The 17,500-nt window shown below is 36.0% G+C and overlaps 2 protein-coding genes across 3 annotated transcripts in view; one reads left to right on the forward strand and one right to left on the reverse strand.

Moving 5' to 3' along the window:
- Positions 1-17,500, reverse strand: part of LOC136849180 (uncharacterized) — a 91,863-nt gene that overhangs the window by 52,799 nt on the left and 21,564 nt on the right. Inside the window, exons 2-3 of the mRNA XM_067122294.1 lie at positions 17,140-17,193; positions 12,461-12,617 (exon numbers count right to left, since the gene is read on the reverse strand). Of these exons, the coding sequence (XP_066978395.1) occupies positions 12,461-12,617; positions 17,140-17,193 (211 nt within the window). The remainder of the gene's footprint in view (positions 1-12,460; positions 12,618-17,139; positions 17,194-17,500) is intronic.
- Positions 1-17,500, forward strand: part of LOC136849181 (uncharacterized) — a 1,024,479-nt gene that overhangs the window by 36,008 nt on the left and 970,971 nt on the right. The window lies entirely within an intron of this gene.

Raw genomic sequence — 17,500 nt, forward strand, 5'->3', positions numbered from 1 at the left:
ATTATGATGAAATGTCACTTGGAATGTCATAATTTGCAATTTTCATTTGAACTGATTGTAGAACGAAAGTTTTGCGACGCTAAGCAGTTTCCATCGGGCAACATTCCGTCTTTATAATGGACCAAGTTGAGTAGCTGCTAGGAAGATTTAAGAATTCAATAAAAATTTCTTCCAGGTTATGTACTACAACTCACAACCAGGCTGTATCTGTTTGCCCCGGCAAAGTCTGCAGACAGATATAGATAGCCATTTATCAAAGCGTACAATCACGCCACGGCTAAAATAATCATACGACATCGTACGATAACCACGTCACGGCCCGTTTGTCACGTTATTGGCTATCCACAAAGACCAGCCACAGTAGAACCTAGGTGCTGGCTCACCGAAGGCGCTAAGACCAGCTCATGCGATGGAAGACACAGGCGGGTCTGTGAACGTGTCCTTGCAAAAGAAAAGCGTGAATAAATAAAGAAAGCAAACATATAACTGGCTGCTTTGTTTGCCGACACAATACCACATTCCCTTTGGTTACAGAAAAGATTTCACTACGCTCTGCCTTATGGTTCAGTGATGAATGGGAATAGCTTAGTAGTCGGAAGAGAAGAATAAACCTTTGACAAATTTTAGTTTCAAAGGAGAGTATATCGTGCTTATGCTTATTTTAAAATCTTTCCTAAATCGTGGCAGTAAAGTTTTGCTCCAAAAATAGACGATCCCTTCAACACCCAAAGAAGAAGAAATCGTGAATAGCCTCATTTAATAAGAAGAAAATATTAAATGAATCAACTGAATTGTTATGAACTTTTTTTTGTTGGTCTCGCAAGATATTGTAGGGAACATCACGTAAAGGAACTATTTGCTATTTAGATACTTTATTTACATAAATATCTCAAATGAAAATTGCTTCCCGTGGTTATTTGACTTATACTTTACCCCAAATATACCGAAGGGGATTTTTTTATTATGAACAGAACCTTCCTGCTGAGTGAAAAAAGTTATGAGATTGTCCTATTTTTGTTAGGTTGCATTTATTTTGGGGAAATCAGTAACACTCAAAGATTGCTGTTCGGTAACTTTCCCCACGCCCTCCCCCCCTGAGCTTTGGAATTCTCTTATTGCTTCCGTTTTCCCTTAATGACAATATTCAAGCCTTCACAGGAATTTCCATTGCTTTATCTTTGCCCCTTTTTTTCATGTCCAGTGGATCCGAACTGCGTAGGGGCTTTATGTGGCCTTTCAGGTTGTCCTTTACGTCTGAAATAGTACATTTTGAAACACTGGGGTCAGTAAACTAGAAATTAACGCCCACTGTTATGACTAAGCATATTAATCCATTTTCTAAATATGTACAGGCTTTTGTGTTCAAATAAATATATGTTTATATGTACGCTATTCCGCATATGTCAAGACTGGCAATAAAAGTTTGAACACAGGAACTGTGATGTAACTGTCATTAGAGTAACCGTATCATAACCATAACGTAATACAATCACAATTGCAATGACATTTTCAGTTTTGTAGAAAATTCCGTTGCGGAGGAAAGGCTTCGACGAAAATGAGTGTAAAGGCTAAGAATAGACATAAAAAAACCTTTTTGCTACTGCCAAGTCCACTACGGCGTCTGACTGTCGCGTGCTGCTAATGTATGCAGTGGGAAATATTAATAGAATATTTGATAGGAAACAGGTTGTCTGATATGTCAGAGAGAAATAATTTTGAAGAGAGGACCCGAGAATGCGTGGTAACCTGTAATAGGAGATGACACCTCGCGTTATCAATATTCGATATCATCAGGGTCACTCTCCATCTCATTCTGTCGTCTCGCTCAAAAGATTTGTTCATACGTTACGGGTGATAGCTGGACAAAGCTGAAGGAGTTGGACAGCTACTGGTCAAATCTTTGGACAGTGGTCAAATAGCTGCTGCTGGCCAAACATGAGCAAAGAATGACCTAAATTGAAAGGTGTTGGACAGCTAATGGACAAATCTAAATGAGTTGAACATCTACTGACCAAATCTAAAGGAGTTGGACAGCTACTGGACAAAGCTAAAGGAGATGGACAGCTACTGGCAAAATCTAAATAAGGCGGACGGCCACTTGCCAAATCTAAAGGAGTTGGACAGGTACTGGCCAAATCTAAAGGAGTTGAACACATACTGGCCAAATCTAAAGGACTTGGACAGGTACTGGACAAAACTAAATGAGGTAGGTAGCCAGGTGAGACGAGACCAAAGGAAATGGATAAGAAATAAAAGGCAGAAAGTAACGTAGCTGGAGGCCAAAAGTTAACTTCGAAGAACCTCTAGTATTGCTTACCATGTACTGCACAAGGCACACTGCAGACATTATCTCCTTTAGACAGATATGCCTGGTCTGGAGTTACATGGTGAATATTCGGGGAGGGGATATAAAAGGAACGAGACGTGACTTAACAGGGCAAAGGCTTGAGAAACCGGATGATTACATGTTCGATAAATAAGAGACAGCGTACCTGATGCATTTCAGTCAGTCGCATCGAGATATTCGTCAGTCAGTGATACAAACATTTTTATTCTTCTCATTTCTTGTTTTGTTCTTTAGCAAACCTTGAATAATAAAAGAGAACGGTTTTCCTTTTATGTTACCGCATGTTCGTTACTATCACTGTATGTTAGGGATCTGTATTATCTGTAAAATATTCTCACTAAGTAAACTTTTCGATTGGGCACTCTTGCTAGGCTATGTGGATAATACATTATTTCGAGAAGGTATACAACGGATAAAGATATGTTATAACTGCCCTCAGACAGATAATGATAGTCTTTATATGTGAACCCTGTGAATTATTTTAGGAGGTTCGTTTAAAACTTGGCAGTTATTCATAATTAATGTTTTATTTTTAAAATTAGCGTTATTACAGAATATTAGATACAGCATCTGGCAAATGTAAATCAGAATTACTTATATACAGAAATATGAAACAGTGATAGAAAACTGGATCTGAAAATAGGAGCCTTTTTTTACAATGCATCCCTTCCAGCATGAAATAATCTTTTTAGAACAAGGGTAATTGAAAATGATTAGTGGGTATAATAAAATACAAAGTATTCAAAATATCAGTTGATATGATAATAGTCAGTCAGTGCGATAGGTCATCTACTCATTAGAAAATAAGAACAACATAGAATTGGAAAGAATACTAGAAAAACACCTTTCTTATCATATTCAAGTTAATATACTGGCTTGATATCTATACTTCATAAAAAAAAATTATTGGATAGTAGCGACAAATGGGGCACTTCATGTCAGAAACATTCTTAAATCTTGCACTTGTATGCGTACAGCCTTACAAATAACGTGCATTGAAGTACTGCTGTCTTGTGTGTGATTTTTGGAAAGTACGAGAGACTAAAAAAAAACGGTTTTATATTTTGATTCTCAGTAAAAAATATTTAGTTTGTTCCATTATCGATACCGTTTGTCGAACCCAGGGGTCACTGACACTTTGAATTAACGATTTTCGAAAGGAATTTGCATGAATCATCCCCGAGTTTTACTGCTGCTTCACATTTTCAACTAAATCCACGCAAGGAACTGCGGGAGGGCAATGGAGGCCCTAATTATGCTGCCGAACTCAAAGAGAACTTGACACGGAATGTTCAGGTGCGATAAAGGATGATTTTCACACAAAGTGTCTTTAGATGAATCTAGTGAATTTCATGTAACAGCAGTGGCATTTGGTATGTATGTAGTGACATCGTACCTGTGTCAGAAACTGTTTATGAAAAACAAAGCCAGAGACAGTAAAATCCCAGAGGGATGACAAATTGCGTGACGAATTTTACGCATTCCAGAGATATCGCTCCCTCGTGATTTACAGCGCTGGTGGCCAGTGAAATTAACGCGCTTCGGTGCATAGCTTTCACGATATTCATGTAAGGAGTCGACTAATTAGGGACATAATGGACCTGACACACATGACAAAAGCTTGAACCGGATTAAGTAAGGTTGAACCAGCGAAGCGTACTCATCGTAAGTATTTTCCAGCGGTTCCCAGACTGAAACAGAATGCTACAAAAGGTTGCAACAACACATGTCAAGCATTGGAAGAACTATGAATTAGTTATATATAACAAGAAAAAAAGCCCTGGATGGGTTTCATTGATGCATAAATACCCTCGAAGGAGCTTTCAACTGTTCGCCGATTGTATCAGAAAGTTCTTGAGGATCTTGCCAATAATTTTTTATATCGGGCAAAAAACTCTGATGGGTCACAGTAGAATAGCAAAGGAATGTACGGAAATGATCTGAAGGTTCATAGCACGATAGGAAATGCTTCAGAAAAGCTTTCCTGCTGTTCAAGGACATCAACAAAAGCTGTTTGTGTTTGTACAAAGTAAGCTGTGAAAGAGCTTTCTAACAGTTCACATACCTCACCAAAGAAACGCTAAACGGCAATGGTTTGATAGAAAATGCCTCAAAGGTGCTTTTAGGCGTTCCGTGGAATGCATTATAAAGCTCTGAGGTCATAGCGGGGTAAAGAATGCTTTTTGTTAAAGCTTTCCAAGCGGTTGGAACTGCAGTTAGCTTAGAAAGATCGTAGCAAGATAAGAAAGACATTGAAAGAGCTTTCCAGTGGTTCGCAAATGTAGTGAAAAGCCTTGGAGGGTTGTAGTTGTCTAAGAAACTAGAAGAAAAACCCATAGACAAGTGGTAACATGAAATGGGATGCTTGGTAAGATCTTTCCGGTAGCTTGCAAGCTACAACATAGGAAGCTTTTCTAATAGGGTAGGGAACGCCTGAACGAGCTTACCGGCAGCGGTTCGTTAGCTGAAGCGAAAGCTTTGGAAGGTGGCAAACAGGATAGGGAACACCTCGTGAGAGCGCTTTATCTTAACGGGAACTGCTGGAAAAATGACTGAAGGGTCTATGCAGGGAGGGCGGGAGGTGGGGGTGGGGGTGGAGAAGACTTCCTCAGTCGAGCTTCGTAGAGGTTCATGAGTTGCAGCTGGAACATATGCTGGGTCGTAACAAGTCGGACAACACTATAGAAGAGCTTTAAAGTGGATTAAATTTCATTGAAAGTTCTGGACAGTTGTCAAAAGACAAGAGAAAAATTTGAAATTGTCCAGTGGCTTGCGAACTGCAACTGAATATATATATATATATATATATATATATATATATATATATATATATATATATATATATATATATATATATATATATATATATATATATATATATATATAAAGTAACCAGGATAGAATACAAGCCGGGATCAATCAAGGTGAAAAGGTTAAGGAAGGCCATCGCCAGGTGACAACAGAAAATAGGATCAATGTTTTGTAGAAAAGAGAATCTTGATGAAAAGTCAGGAAGAGTGAGTAGGCCATAACTGGCGGGGGAGGGGAGAGGCGGGTACCAAGAATAGAAGCAACACCCGGCACCATGGTAGCAGAGATTGATTGGCGTCTGGCCTGAATACCTGATATGAGAACACTTATTGTTTGCTGCCTGGAATGAACTGCTGAGGTTTTAGGTGGATTCCAAGAAACATGCTTTGCAAAGCGTGTTCATGCCGAACTGGGAATGAATGAAACTCATTGGGTAGGTATTTACATCAAGCAGTAAATTTTGGAAGTTAATTTCATGTATGAGCCATTCGACAATGGTTTTCCTGCACACAGGAAAACCATTTTACTGTACGCACACCTTATCACGCCGTCGTATTTTCCTTGTACCAGTGGATGTTGAATAAGTTTTTCTGTCCAGCTTTCCCCAAACTGTAGTATACAGTATATATAATATATATATATATATATATATATATATATATATATATATATATATATATATATATATATACATACACACATATATATATTTATAGCCCTGTGCCTTTCTTCACCCTTGACTCTGGACTTGCCACAGTTGTCTAACTACCAGTCACTTGATACACTGTTTGGAGAAACGGGGCCAATAGAGGTTTAACGAACTGTGTCCGAATCATTTCTACATTGGTCCGTTAGTAAAGCAAGCTTTCAGCGAATCTCTCTCTCTCTCTCTCTCTCTCTCTCTCTCTCTCTCTCTCTCTCTCTCTCTCTTTTGAGTTGAGTGTATATCCCACCAAATTCTGGCTGATTAGACCCGCAATAACTCTGACGTAATCCCTGTGCTAAAAGCGGCTTCGGCACCCGAGGAGAGCTAATTATAAAAACTGATTATGAGGTAAAGCAGTGGCTGCGATGTCGTGTAATTCCAGCGTTTGCGATCACGCGACTCTCTTTTTTTCCAGGCGTTCTGGAAAAATAAAACAATGCAGCAACAGGAAAAAAAAAAGTCCTATTTTACGATATGTCGCCATGTGCACTGTTAGCCATTTACTTAGTGCTCAACCTAGAAATTTAGTTATATGTATGTCTCAATCTTAGCTGCTTAGATTTGCTGATCGCCTAGTAAATAGGTAATTATGTGAAAATTTTTTGTCATTTCTTCATACCATCAATTTGCCCCTTATATCAGGCGATCCTCAAGAAATGAGGTACTGAGTATCCCGTGCCTTCATATCAACAGTTAACAGCTTGCATTGTCCGATTGTCGAGTTGTTATGTAAGAAATTAAAATTATATTTAGCACTGGTAGACTTTCCAAGAAATAAATGCAGTATCAAAGCACCATTATCTCAATAAAACTGCCGATATTATAAGTAACCCATTAGATATTATAAGTAACCCATTATCTAATTATTTTAGTCTAGGTTTCCCACCAAGAGTTGTGTAATTAAAAAAGCCTTTCTGAAAATAATAAATAGTTCATTATATAAGAAATTAGCAAATATATGAGAATAGACAGCTAGCTATGTAGATTAGCTATGTACCTGTAGAACTAAAACCTTTTGGATGATAGCTAGTATACTGTGAAAGGCATTTGTCCGTTCACATTAGCAGATATTCATTATGTAAGATTTATAGACTATTTTTTTCAGTTAATCGATGGGTTATATTTATCATCCTACGTTCAGGTCAAGTCAGTTGCTAATTTTTTAGAATCCTAGACAACATTTTTACATTATCAAAAAACATTTGATAACAGTCGTTCTCCAATTGAAAATGAAGTTAAACAAACCGTAGGTAATACATATGAACACTTCTCTGGCATCTTGTTGCATCTTTTCCCGCCCAAACATTGTTTAAAATAGCCAATATCTGTGGGGTAAAGTAGAGCACGTTCTTGCTTTGTGACTACGAACGCTCGTGACTCACAATTTGCACCAAAATAGACAAGATTTATTGGCTATTTGGTACAAATTTTAGCGACAAGATACCAAAAGGTTTTCGTGTGACACTGCCATTAAGTGACTCATATAAAAAAATTTATCCTGTGAGAAAATAAATAAGAACGAGTCTTCAGCCCGTCGATAAAACGATTGAGGTCGCAAAAAATGAACTTGCATTATAATTAACACATTTATTGAGAATCAATAGTTCCGGTACAGACACTGGTCGTGAGAGATACTGCTTCGTACTCAGGCATTATTGATGATTCAAGATTCAGAATAACTAGAGGGGTAATATACACTAACCCTAAGGGACAGCTGTTTGATACATCAATATGTTATTACTGCCAAGAGAAGATATGAAGTGAAATGCAGGTAAAAATAAATAATATATATATATATATATATATATATATATATATATATATATGTATATACACACACATATAATATATATATATATATATATATATATATAATATATACATATATATATATATATATATATATATATATATATATATATATATATATATATATATATATATATATATATATATATATATATATATATATATATATATATATATATATATATATATTTGCTCCTTTGTTCGTTGAAGAGGACTTTCGTTTTTGAACTTGGCCACAACAGAGGAGCAAGCATCTGTTTCAATGCATATGACGCTTCCTCATTTTATCAAGTTCCTCTTGAACCTTCGTTGTTCACGTAACTTACTTTAGAATTGTGTTGTCATTGTATGTCGTTCTTCACAAGCATTTGACCTCGTACAACTTCGAAATGGGGACCAATACAGCAGGACAGTGATTGAAGAATATGTTTTCGAGTTCAACTGATGTCACTGCAGTGTCGGCGTCCCCTTCACAAAAGTGCAATAAATAATCAAATTTTCTCTTCTTCCAAGAACAAAAATATGAAATAAACTGCTTATAAATTCATTTATTTGTCAGCATTACTCAAGTCTGAGGTCTAGTCATTGGTTCAAGAGATTTTCATTGGTCCAAAAATGTAAAAAATTAAAATTATGCGGAAATCTGAGTTGATCTTCCATTGGAATTAATGTCTGGAAAAACTGCTGTCGGCTTATGTTCCAAAAAATTAATTTTCATTGTTTTAATGAGCCTTTCATATTACTACCCTCCCAGTTGCTCTTATCCTTCCGTTTATTGAATGAATTGTTCACAGATTTTGAAAGCGAACCCATTTTTAGAATGCACGATACCAAATCGCGCCGCAGTTATATTCTTTACACCTAAAATATTCCAAGTACCATCTTCATGCCAATTCTGCTTTTATCCTAAATTTTGTGAAAGTTGTTTGCTCTCCAAAATGTCTCGTGCATGGAAGAGATTTTATTTATTCACATTGAGTTATTCTTATGCCTGTCATATATTTCTGTTTGTTATTAATTTTTTGCTTATTTTCTCATATTCCTGTGGTTACCTTTAAATTTTTTTTTATTATTCGTTTGTTTTTTCATATTAGATTTACTTTGATCTATGTATGCTTATTAACGTAAATTAGAAAAACTTGAAAACATTATTAGCTAATTCTGTTTCTGATCATCAGTGACAGATTAATCGTCTATTTTGCGCAAAAAATCACAGCACACTAACACACACACACACACATATGTATGTGTGTGTGTGTGTGTGTGTATGATAGTTTCAACATCACCTCACATCGGAAGACCAGAGAGGGGAAATAAATGACTTGTCCATGGAAAATCTAGTAATCCTTTGTACCTTAAAGCAGTAAATTGGATGCCTTATCCCAGAATAATTGCAAAGAACTGTTAACATCAACACCCTCTGGAGACATCCCGTTTAAGTGTAAATGGGATATTCATATGGGTTATACATGGATTTTAAGAATGTTTTCTCAACCACACTGTTTATACATATATTTGTTTGTTATATTTAGATATGTATTTGTTAGTTTCTTTGCAGTTCAGTATACTTGTTTTCTTCTCTCTTAGCACTGTTTTTCTCGTTTTTCACCGATAGACCTTCTCGTTTTGGAAAACTTGTTAGGGAGTCAATGTGCGCACAGTAATGATGATATTAGTAATAATACTAAGAAAAAGACAAGAAGTAGTACTGGCTATCACTAGGAGGAAATGGAAAAATTTATTTTTTATTTTTTTATTGTTTATTTACAAATGTTTTCTTCTTTCTGATCAGATGAGAAAGGAAGGTTAATCTCCGCACTCGTGGATGTAATCTTCCTTAAGCCCAGGTAGCACTAGTTATCCTGGCTATAGGCACAGAGCACGAAACGTGGACCACTTTGTGCTGATTTCTAGCGCTAGTGGTGCATCCATATACAAAGTTATTTGTCTGTACAGTTTATATTCTGTATCTTATATAGTTTCCAATAATAGTACTGGCAAAATATTAATTAACACGTCCAATGCCATGGCGCTATGTTTAGATCCAGTCGATAACCAGGAATATGAACGGGCTCTTTTATCAGTTTCAGATAGATTATAGCGGCTCGCTGATGCAATGCATGATTACCAAGCTCCTCAATAAGTAAGTCATGTTACGGGGACGTTATTGTGACGTATCGACTTTATATATATATATATTCCCAGATGCCCGAAGCTAACGACTCCATTGTTTTGAAATTCCATTCGTTCTCACCCAAACTACTGGATTCCAGGCGCTCTTTTTAGCACCGAGAGTTTATTGCTTCCACGAAGAAGCCTTCTTACTTAGAGAAAGTCATGAAAGTTTGATGGCATTCAGGCAGCGTGGGTGAAATTATATTGATGCTTCAATAATGCACAATCGTGGCGTGTCTTGGGCCATTCTGGAAAGCAATAGTCGATACCAGTTCCTTCTTGAAGGAATGAACAAGCAACTGGAGCAATATAGTATGTTGTCTTACTGCCATGCACTTAGCAAGAAGCTTTTTTTTTAACTTCATTCATTTACTCTCTCTCTCTCTCTCTCTCTCTCTCTCTCTCTCTCTCTCTCTCTCTCTCTCTCTCTCTCTCTCTCTGAATAAAGCTCACGCATTCCTCGGTATTCGGTGACTGAATAGTGAACTGAGTGATCTGAACAAGAGCCAAGAGCAGTATAATTTTATATGAGCCGTTTATGAATATCGAGTGAGATTATTGCTGTTATCCATAGTATTGTTATTCCAAATGTGGCCACGATTATTTGGAGCAAGCTAAAAATGCCATTAACATGTAAAAATGACAAATGAAATGATAATAAATAATTCAACTTATGTAATAAATAATTGACATTTATTAAATGCGAAAGAGTTGTATGTAATGACGAGGAAAAAACACGCAAGACTCAGCGAATGACACCATAAAAAAGTCCCAATTTGCTCACAAGGCAATAATAGTTTTGCATGCGCACGTACGCTTACTTATTTGTAATTACTGGGTATGAGCACTCTTCTTATTGAGCCGCTCCCCACTAGCTGTTAGTCTGCAATGTTATGAAACCGTTTCATGACCAACGGCTCTTGGTGCTTGATTTCCATTTGCAGATACTGTAGATGTTTGGTCTGGCTACCCAGAAGTTTTTTGTCACTTTTTTAAGTATTTTGCCATATTTCTTGGCTCGTTGCTCTGATGTTTGCTCTTTTCAAAGAGGGACGATCACCTCTCTCAGTAAAAGGTAAGTATACCTTAGTTTAACCAGACCACTGAGCTGATTAACAGCTCTCCTAGCGCTGGCCCGAAGGATTAGACTTATTTTACGTGGCTAAGAACCAATTGGTTACCTAGCAACGGGACCTACAGCTTATTGTGGAATCCGAACCACATTATACCAAGAAATGAATTTCTAACACCAGAAATAAATTCCTCTAATTCTTCACTGGCCGGCCGGAGAATCGAACGCGGGCCTAGGAGAGAAATACCTCTCTTAGTGAACTGTGGGCATTACTAAACGGTGTTTGCAACGCCCCTTTGACTCCTAGCTGCATTCACTTCTTAGCCCTTTACTTTATCTTCGTTCCTGCTTCCTTTTTCGATCTTGCTGTCCAACCTCTCTAAATATTACTTAGTGCCTCGGTAGGGTTTTCTCCCAATTCCACCATCAGATCCTTGTGCTGCATTGCATTATTTTCTTGATCTAATTAGGTTGCTGTTCAACCACTCTTACTCCTACTTTTCACTATCATAAGCGCTGAGGGGCTGAAAGTGCCCCATTGCTTGGTTTAAAAGCCCAAATTTCATAAAATGAAAACCTAATCTATCCTGGGAAATCATACGCATTAAGGAAATTTTGTTTTTTAATCTGCTGTTAGATTATTTTTCATTTTCCCGGATCTGGAATACAGTGGATTTTTGCCAGCTGCTCTTAAGTTTTTTCTAGATTTACTGTTGTGCTATTTGTAATTCAGCAGCGGTAAAGGAAATTTTAGCTTATGAAGAAAAACTTTTATCATCTATGGGGATTTGATAAATGCTTTGTTATCTGTTTTAGGCATCGATGGCAAAAGAGTTGCGGCGCCACTGTACGGAATCATAAGCTTTGTGTTGAAAATTTGATCAACATAACAAAAGCAGATTTGAGGGTTTAAGTATAATCAGTATTATTCCAAAGTGATGGAAGACGATATCTCTCGAAAAGTTGAACAAATACTCTTAGCCACGAACTTTAGGTTTTAGGATAAAAAGGTTGTTTTAACGGGTCAGGGCAGGCGCTAAATATGATGCATTAAGAAATCAAAGACGATCGATCGAAGCTGTTACATCGATATGTTTAAAGTAGACCTGCCAAATTAGACGTCACAAGGTGGTAAGTTGTGAGGGTAATTTACTGAGAATACCTTTTGCTGGTTAAAGCAATGTTTTCATCTAAACTGTTCTTGCACGAACGGTATCATATTTGATAAAAGGTAATAGACGGTGCTGTCAGTCAAGCGCCGGTACTAAAGATTGCTCTGGTATCACAAAGAAGAAAAAAAAATGAAGTAATGCTATAAAAAGGAGAATTATCTAAAATACGCATATAAAAGGAAGAAGATCTAGAGGTGCAACATGAAGAATTAAGGTAAGGAATATATGAGAAAGATTTGCAACATGAATAGATCAAAAAGATCCGAGCTGCATAACAAGAAGAAAGATGTCTGTTGCACGACAAGCATAAGAATCGTTTGAAATAGAAAGCAAGAAGATTAAAAAAGAAAAAGCTGTGTAACACTCACGCCGAGTCCTTGAAACTGTTGATCTTGTCCAGAACGCCTTTCCCCCAATTTCTCACATCCTCTGAAGCTCCTTTTCCCCATGCCCCGACGCTCTGGCCAAACTTTTCGAAGCTGTTCTTGACGTTGTCGAAGAACTGACTCTGCGCGCCAGTTGCACCTAAAATGTAACGAAAACAAGAGAAAGGACTGAGAAAAATTACCTGAATCAAAAGACTTACATCAGTGTACTTTCAATGACAAAAACAAGGGAGAGATAATACAAAATACTTTTTACGTAAAGAAAGCAAAACAACCGGATGGCAAAAGCACCATCGACGCACCAAAGTGAATAAAAGTATTAGACAGATTACCTGCAGCATAAAGCAAACAGGTATTACAAAGGTAATAAACTCTCAACTCATCAAAAACAAATGGAAAGATGGAAAAACTACTCGTGACCATCGGTGACTTTATCCCCTTTTTTTTGTTTTTGTTTAATAAATATTATTATTATTATTATTATTATTATTATTATTGTTATTATTATTATTATTATTATTATTACTACTACTACTACTACTACTACTACTACTACTACTACTACTATTATTATTATTATTATTATTTGGAATGTGCACACTTTCACACGGAACAGGATAAATAAAAGACACCGACTGGGTTCCTCAGAACAAAATGTGTGAAAAAGAAAAGCAATTTTTTTTCTACTGACTTAAAATTCACTATCAAGGATTTTCTAGGAATATTCTAAAGGCATTTCAAAGCGTGCATGTCCCATAAGCTTGCGAGGAAAGATATCAAGTTATAATAAAAACGGTTTTGTTCTCTTGAAACGATAATGAACGTCACGATTAATGCTTCATATTCTGCTAAGTGAAATAAACGAGAGAATTGGTATCGCTATGATCGTTTTCTTCCCTCTTTATGTCATGAAATTTATCCCGTTAGTGATTCCATAAGCTCCCAAGGAAAGATGTATAAATAGACTAATTCGACTTGATAGCTACTCTCTGTTAAGGTATGACATATGCATGATTTATGATCATCGCAGGAAGCAATCTGCGAATAAAAACTTAACAGAAACTTCATTCGAGTCTATTTATATCGTAACGGTGTCTGGCTGAAGAATCTTTTGAAAAGACTTCTGTTATGAATTAATTATTTATGCAGGGATTATCTCCACTACCATAATAATTCTTGCAAGATTTATGTTAGTGTAAAGATGTGTTTCTTTCTCTGTAGATTATTGAGGATAAACAGGAGACCATATCAGTTCCGAAGAAAGCCTGCCATTCATAGATAGTGATAAAAATCGATGCTAGTGAGAGCTGACGAGAATAATTTTGCTAGTTTAATCGTTAAATCGCTAATCGTGTAGAGAATGAGCGTTTATCAGTGCTGGTAAAAAGGGACAAATTCTGACATCTTCCCGAGAACAGAGCAAGATATGAAGAAATATATTGACCTACATTTAAGTGACAATTGCAGTTGTCTGAGGTGTGATATTGTTTTCCAAATGCTTAAACGAATGGAACAGACAGCGGGGTGCCCTTTGGTAGTCTGAATCCAGTGATAACCAGAAAAGACAAGGGCATGTCGAAAAAGTGGGGCTTACGGACGTGATAGAATCGCCCTTTGATGCATGGGAAATCGAAAAAATCTGGGTAAATGGAAACAAGAAAAAATTCCAGAGCTAATCAGATTTTGCAGGCGGTGCGCGTGTGGGCGTCACCTGACAGAATAATGAACCTAGTCATAAAAGCACCTTTAATTAAACCCTCAGGAATACCAGTGGTGCAGGAAAGAAAGGTGGCATATTGTTTTGTGGAGGCCTTGTAAGTACTGAACCTTTCACTTTGTACAGTTAGAATGGGTGCACATTATAGTGAATGATAATGATCCGGAATTTCCCAGAAATTTAGTACGTGTTTAGCTGTTCATCATCAACTCTTTTTGACCTTATCGTAGGAGAATCACTTCTCTGGCTCTAATAGCAATTTCACTTAATTCACTTCAGCACGATGATGCTCATCCTGAAACATCTGGATAAATCCTTCTGTGTCAATAGCTACAAAAAGAAGACAGCCCTATCATTTCGGGGTTAAGCCCACCTTTTTTTTATGGGAGGGTGCCTTTATTCCTTTTTCATGTCTTTTTTGGATTGGGCTTCACAAGGCAACTGGGTTGTCTGCATTGCTGTTTGTCTTTAAGAAAAAAATGTTGAGTTCTTACCCAATGCATTCTTAGACATGCCAATATTTTTCAAATATTTTTTATTTGTTGTGCTTATGATGAATAACAAAAAGTGTGCACTAATATTCACGTAAGCATAGGGTATTCCGTTGATCATTGCTTTACATTGCATTGTCAATAAAGACTGGCCTCGAGAACCTCCTGGAATTTCTTAATCTTTTACCCCCAGTACATGGTGGCATAAAGTCCACTCAGTAACTGTAAGAACTTTTCCTTACTTGTCTTACATAAACCTGTTATTTAAGTATAGCGTATTTGTTTTTTTTATATACATTATATATATATATAAATTTATATACATTATATATATATATATATATATATATATATATATATATATATATATATATATATATATATATATATATATATATATAAACCAGTAAGCCAGGAAAACAAGTCATTGGCTACTTCCATGTAATTTTAACAGGCAATTATGGGTGAAGAACCTGTTGTGGAAAAATGTGAGTAAAGAAACGAATGCATACATACATGCATACATATATATATATATATATATATGTATATGTATACATATACTGTGTGTGTATGTGTATATTGTCTGTGGGGTGGAGGGAGCGGTTACAGTGGTGCCATATGGATTGAGTATTGCAAGAAAGTGATCTCAAAGAATTCACTATATTACCCAGAAGGAATGTGATGTAATACTTCTACATAGTTTCAAGGTTATCGGATATTTATCTTTTCATGAGAAACGAAGGATAAAGCTGCGCAACGATTATCAGTTCTGCATTGTGCGGCCACTACTTTTGATTGCAAATCTTTCACAATGATAATGCCACCAGAGTTCCCTTCCACTAGAAGATACTGGTTCAAGGTTACGAGGCCATTTATAGACTTCTGTTCTTAATAGTTTATAATAGTTTCGTCCTTAATCGACATAATTGTCTTTATAATTTGGAATGCAACATGTAGATTTCGGACTCAGGAATTTACTGAAAGGCCCCGTAGCGGGTTAGTGCCGTCAGTGCACCTCACACGGTGCAGTTTAATGCGTTACTTAAGGTTCTTTGAAGCGTCCCTTCGGCCCCCAGCTGCAACCCCTTTCATTCCTTTTACTATACCTCCGCTCATATTCTTTTTCATCTTACTTTCCACCCCCTCCTAACAATTGTTGCATAGTTCAACTTTGAGGTTTTCCTCCTGTTACACCTCTAAAACCTCTTTACTCTCAATTTTCCGTTCAGCTCTGAATGACCTCATAGGTCCCAGCGCTTGGCCTTTGGCCTGAATTTTATATTCCAATTCCAATTCCAGTTTAAAGGAAAGAGAATCTTCATCACTTTCAAAAAGATCTCCCGCTATTTTCTTTCAAGTGTCGAAGCGGTATGTCGGGTAATCTGATACCGAAGACCATTTTTCCCAAATAACGAGAACTGTTCCGTTTTTATTAACTTTAAATTGAATGTGATTGCTTTATATCATAATCAATATATTTTTCATCAGTAAACTCTTGTTATATGGCGTCTATAAGATTTTAGGCCGTCTTCACGGCGATAATCGTTGTATGGGAGAGTGTAAAAGAGAATCATGAACATCTCTCAAAAATGTTGCAATTTTATTTCTTTTTTCTACCACAAACACGAAAAGTAGAGCCGAATGGTTTTAGAGTGAATAAACACGTGCTAATCTACGGTAGGTCGGATAAAATATTAGGTTTCTAACTTTTTTAAAAGTGGCGCAAGCAAAAATTGAAAAAAACTGGATTAAGGTTCACTTTTACCTCAGATACGTTTATCTCTATCTATTTAGGATTCATTTATAATTTTGCCATTTACGTCTGCATTTTACTGCACTTCTCTTCACTTTGTTTTTACTTTCATACTGGGATTTGATTATGAAAAAGCTTGCATAGAAAGTCTCCGCTTGTTCCATGTGAAATGTGTTCACATTTGAAATAGTGTTGATGATAACTGAAAACATATTTTTTTAGAAAAATAACATGATGTATTAGAAAATTATATACTTATTCTTTGATGCCTCGGGTCCAGCTCTAAAAGGGACATTTCAGTTTTAAAATTGTTTGAGCCTTCGAGTAATTACCATTATCATTTTTGAAAGTAGCATTATCTCTTTGATAATGGCTTCCCGAAAGAATAATTCTCTTTGATATTGCTTGAACCTTGGGGCCATTACTGATAGCAAACTTGAAGGGGATATTGTTTTGTTGTTGCACGTAAAATTTTCGTATTAAAACAGAATAACTTTTTTTTTTATTGAAATCAACTTTGGTAGAAATATATATAATTTTTCAACTGAAATAAAAAAAAATGTTTATTGTAAGAAAGTAGGTTTTTTCAGTGAAATAAATGAATGATTGTAAATTGAAATTAAGTAACTCTTTGTGATGAAATAAACTAGTATTTGTTTTACAGTAATAACAAATAAAAACTCGGTGAAATACTTACAGGCAGCAACTATGACTACCACCAACAGAAACTTGGGATCCCTCATTGTGTCACCTGAATGAATAAAAAAAAAAGCAGTTATATTATTACGGTCATTATTTTCATTGCTATCTATTTCTGTTTCAATATTCACAAAATAGCGCTCACAGTCGCACTCATTATATATATGCATATATATATATATATATATATATATATATATATATATATATATAAATATATATATATATAGACATAAATATATGTGTATATTATATATATACATAGATATACATATGTATATATAAATATGTATGTATACATACATACATACATACATATTTGTATATATAAATATGTATGTATGTATGTATGTGTGTAT

This window comes from Macrobrachium rosenbergii, chromosome 20 (assembly GCF_040412425.1).
Source record: "Macrobrachium rosenbergii isolate ZJJX-2024 chromosome 20, ASM4041242v1, whole genome shotgun sequence".
NCBI lineage: Eukaryota > Metazoa > Arthropoda > Malacostraca > Decapoda > Palaemonidae > Macrobrachium > Macrobrachium rosenbergii.